The sequence below is a fragment of the Octodon degus genome, unplaced genomic scaffold (assembly GCF_000260255.1).
Source record: "Octodon degus isolate 3935 unplaced genomic scaffold, OctDeg1.0 scaffold00057, whole genome shotgun sequence".
Taxonomy (NCBI): Eukaryota; Metazoa; Chordata; class Mammalia; order Rodentia; family Octodontidae; genus Octodon; species Octodon degus.
This window is the reverse complement of record NW_004524633.1, coordinates 12,330,936-12,335,981: the sequence shown is the minus strand read 5'-3', so window position 1 is coordinate 12,335,981 and position 5,046 is coordinate 12,330,936. Positions and strand designations below refer to the sequence as shown.

The following is a 5,046-nucleotide window of genomic DNA, read 5'->3' as shown; positions in this document are numbered from 1 at the left end:
TAATTTTAAGATGTTGTAAATTCATCAGTAGTTTTGACTTTTTGACAAAAAACCAATTGATAGTTCTCTTCCCTGTATATTTAGCACTTTATTTTTAAGTAAAAGACATCAGGAGAAAATTATTAAAGAATATGAAGCAAAATGGCTTTACATAACTAACAGGAATGAAGACGAAGTCTTTAAGGATATCTTTTCCAAGCCTCAAAGTCATGTAAAAGGAAAACTTCAGCATTGGAGACATGTAAGTAATTAGTAGCATGTAAGTGTAATTACTACAGTTAATTGCCTTGAAGTAATTTCACTTATGATACTGAAGTGTAATTTCTGTGTCTAAATCTTCCATTTTATTGTTGATCTACTTCCCATTCTATTGATGTAAATAATAGATTTAGTGCATTGTTACATAGAACAGTGACTTATCTCAACCACTTTATGATTAATGGTTTGTATATTTTCTCTTTCAAGTATTAAAATTTCTAATACTGATTGAAAACTTATTTGTGATGGAAAGAAATATTTACACTTTTAAGCACTGATAATTCTATGTTTAGTATAACTGTATTTTATGATAAAGGAACATTTCTTGAGGATTAAATTTAAAAAAGAAAAATTCTGCCTTGGCTCGATCCCTGCCATGCTGTGCCCACCCCCGTGCACTGAGACTGCGATTGAGACTGGGCGAGGTGGCACACGCCTGTAATCCCAGTGCTTGGGAGGCTAAAAACAGGAGGATCACTATGAGACTGATCTACGTATTGAGACCCTGTAGATCCTGTAGACCCTGTACTAAATGCATAAAAAATTAAAATGAAAAATGAAAAAGAAAAAAAGAAAAATTTACTTACATCAGTTGGGTGCCTGCAATGCACTGGGCTCATGGCTTATTCTCCACAACAACATAAAACAGGTATTTGTGTCTACTTCTTATAAATCAGGGAAGAAAGGTCAAGCAGTGATTAATTTTTAAAAAGCCCCATCAGCATTTTCAATTTTTTTATTTTTTAAAGACAATAAAAAATAGTAAAAAAAAAATCCATTAGAAATGTTACAGAATTTTACTAAGCAAAATGACAGGAATTCAATTTTGGTAGTTATATTAGATAGTGTTGTCTTAAAATTAGTTGTTCATATTACCAAATATAGTCATTCAAAATTCATCAAAAATTATTAAAAAATGAAAAGGAGAGAAAAAAATTTAAGCATTAACTGCTCCTTTCAGTGTACCAGCAGAAATTAGCAGCAGTGTAATTAGCAAAGCTATTCTGTGCACATACTTACGTATTTATTTTTCCCTTGTTTCTTTTTCCTTTCCCTCATCTCAGTTGTTCCTTCTAATAGTTTCTTTCCCTTTCACTATATTGTACCTTTCAGAATTTATTAACTCTTTCAGGTTACACTAGGGAGACAATATGATGTTCACACATGTGGGTTTGATTTATATTACTTTTGAGAATGGTATGTATTTGCATCCATTTACCAATGAAAGCCTCCAGTTTATCCTTTTATAGCTGAATAGTAATCCATTGAAAAAAATTACTGCATCTTTTAAATCCGTTCCTCTATTAATGGTCATTTGGGGTGTCTCCAAGATTTAGTCATGACAAATTGTACTGCTAGGGATGGGCAGAGAATTCGTGAACAAAAACCAAATTGCATGGGATATACTTCAAGAATCAGCAACTAGGATCTTATCTTTTTAAAAAGTTTCTGCATGTCAAAAGAAATCACAAACAGAATAATAGAAAACCATGAAATGGGAAAGAATTTTAGCCAACTGTCCCTCAGACAAAGGACTTCTGACTAGATCATATAAAGAATTAAAAACAGAATCCTCCAAAATTCAAAAACCCAATTAAAAAATGAATATACACTTCTCAGACGAAGAAATACAAATGGCAAATAAATATGAAAAAATTTTCAACATTATTGGTCATTCACGAAAAGCAAATTAAAACCACACTGAGATTCCATCTCATCCCAGAAAGAATGGCTATCATAAAGAAGTCAACTAATAAGAAATGCTGGAGGGGCTGTGGGGAAAAGGACATCTTCCCTGCTGTTGGTGGGTGCGTAGACTGGTGCAACCATTGTGGAAATCAACATGGAGATTCCTCAAGAAACTAAGATTAAAGGTTCTATAACCCAGGTATTCCTTTCCTAGGTATTTTTCCAGAAGAACTGAAAACATCATACCACATAAGCCCTTTATTTCAGGTGGTCTAATGTTACACTGTGTTTTCTTTGTCCCTGTGGTTTTGTTTTCCTTTGTACAGTAGGCAAAGGCAGAAGTGAAGACTCAGGATTGAAGTGGAATTAATCATGATAAACTTTTTATATTTTTTAAAGCAAATAAAAATTGATAAAATAAAAAAGCACATTAGGAACAATACGGAATTTCACTAAATGTGATAGGAGTTTAAAATGGCTATTATATTGCATATTGTTGTCTTCAAATGAGTTGTGCAGATTATCAGATATAAGCACACAAAATTGGTCAAAAAATAAAAGAACAAAAAAGTTGAAGCATTAACTATTCCTAATTTTTAAAGCATTCTGTTTGTGACAACTGATCTCATGTGTGGGCCTGTTCTTGAGCAGCCTGAATTATAAATGGTTCAGTCACATAAGCATAATTAAAATAGGGACTAGGCAAGGTCTAGTCTGTCAGTAGTCTGATTTCTAGGTAAAGGAAAACCTATCCCTAGGTGAATGTCCTGAAGGAACATGCTCAATTCGAATCAAAGAAAGTTACTTTTTAATTAAACATAGGCAGATGGATCCCACTCAAAACATTTCCATTATCAGAGGTCCACCATGATAGCTCATAGGACTAAGCACTTGCTTAGGCAAGCTCAAGGACCAGGGTTCTATCCCCACCTGCCCACCCCCAGGCATGCTGAGCAGGCCACCCAGACTGGGTGTGGTGACGTACACCTGTAATCCCAGCGCTGGGAGGCTGAAATCAGGAGGATCACCAGGATTCAGAGCTGCTTAGTGAGACCCTGTACTAAATAAATAAACAAAACAAAACAAAGCAAAAAATCTCCAACAACAAAAAAACCCACTTTCATTATCAGTACTCAAAGCCAGCTCTAACAACTTGCTCCACAAGATAGTATACTCTTATGAAATTATAAAGTTCATGTGGAGTTTCTTTGGACTTGATATATAGAATATAAACTCATTTACTTTAGAGCATTTGAACAGCTTCTTTATATGCTTTAAAATGAAGAGGTTTTCTGTATGTGTTGTATCTTTATAAATAATTTTTGTATACTGATAACTAATTTGTCTTTATTGTTATCAATGTATATTTTAAATTTATATATGCAGATACATAATATATATTATACATATATTATAAAGTTTTGTAAATGACTATTATGTACACGAATAGGAAGTAATTCAGTTTTCAAAGATTATTTTATCTACCATCTATAAAGTTGCATAGATCATAAAATTTTCAAATTTCAAATTTTGTAATTTTTGGTAAGATACATTTATTATGATGTTCTAGAATTTCTATTTTCCTTTATGATTATATTTCTTTTAAAATGCATTTCTATTATGGCAAATTAATTTCATAATATATCTTATTTCTATGTGGCACTTTTCTACATGTATATGACATAAAATCTTGTCATCCACCTTTACCTTGATCTGCTTCCCATGCTTCTTCTCTTTAATCTCCTTTTATCTATTAATATTTTCCCTGGTATGCTTATCTTTTTTTGTTTTGTTTTAGTACAATATATTAGAAAAAATATACAGTATATGATGTTTTAGCTCTGGCTTATTCTGCTTAACACAATAATGTCTAGTTGTATCCTTTTTTCTTTTTCTTTTTGCAAATGATATAATTTCATTCTCTCTTTGGTGAATAGTAGTCCATTGTATATATTAACCACATTGTCTCTTTCCATTTATTCACTGATGGGCACCTCAGGTAATTTCATGTTTTCACTGTTATGTTTGTAGCACCATAAACATTGGTATAAACACATCTTTGTAGTATACCAATTTGGCTTCCTTTGGTTGTGTACCAAAGGGTGGTATACCTGGGTGATCTGGCAGGTCTAGTCTTACTTTTTTGAGGAAACTCCAAAATTTTTTGCATAGTGAATATACTAACTTGCATGCCTAATAAGACTGCAGAAGGGTTTCTTTTTCTCACATTCTTGCCATTTTAAAAATATTCTTTATAATGGGCATTCTCACTGGTGTTATAGAATCTGAATATATGTATATACACAGGGTAGCTTGGATAATTGTGCTGCTGATTTCTATTGGTCTATTGAAAGGAGCAGTTAATGCTTAAATTCTTTTCTTTTTAATTTTTGCCTAATTGTTTTCATCAATTTTGTGTGCTTATATCTGGTAATCTGAATAACTAATTTGTAGACAACAATATGAAATAGAGTTTTTGTTTTGTTTAGTAGAATTCTGTATCATTTCTAATGTTTATTTTAACCGTTTTTTTATTCTTTTTAAAACAAAGAAATAGGAAAAAGAAAAAAAACAATCAAGTTAGTTTTCATTTGCATTTCCCTAGTGGCTAAAATTGCTGAATATCTCTTCATATACTTATTTCCTACGTATATTTCTTTAGAGGTATCAGTTTAATTCACATGCCCATTTATTGATTGGTATATTTTTAGGGGAATATTATAATTTTTGTGCTCTTTATTATTATTCTTAGTTCTTATTAATTTAAAATACTTGGTTCACTGTGTATATTTTGATCATATTCATACCCCATTATACTTCCTGAAGTCTACATATTAAACCTCATTTGGAAGAGCAGCTGACAAAGATTTCTGCCTTTCTGCAGGCTATCTCTTGCTGATTCATTTGCTATATGGAATCTTATTATTTGGAGTAGACTCAGTGGTTGATTCTTGCTATTATTTCCTATGCTACTGGAACCCTACTAAGAAAGTCTTTGCCAATGCTAATGACTTCTTGTGTTCTCTTCTGTTTTCTTCTAGAAGTTTCAAAAATTGAAGTCATAGACATAGGTATTTATTGCATCTTAAAATTATATAT

At 31.8% G+C, this 5,046-nt stretch overlaps 1 protein-coding gene across 1 annotated transcript in view; it reads left to right on the top strand.

Annotated features, from left to right (window-relative positions):
* Lrriq3 (leucine rich repeats and IQ motif containing 3) overlaps nt 1-5,046 on the top strand; it is a 148,280-nt gene that overhangs the window by 47,994 nt on the left and 95,240 nt on the right. Inside the window, exon 5 of the mRNA XM_004634031.2 lies at nt 85-241. Coding sequence (XP_004634088.1) covers nt 85-241 — 157 coding nt within the window. The remainder of the gene's footprint in view (nt 1-84; nt 242-5,046) is intronic.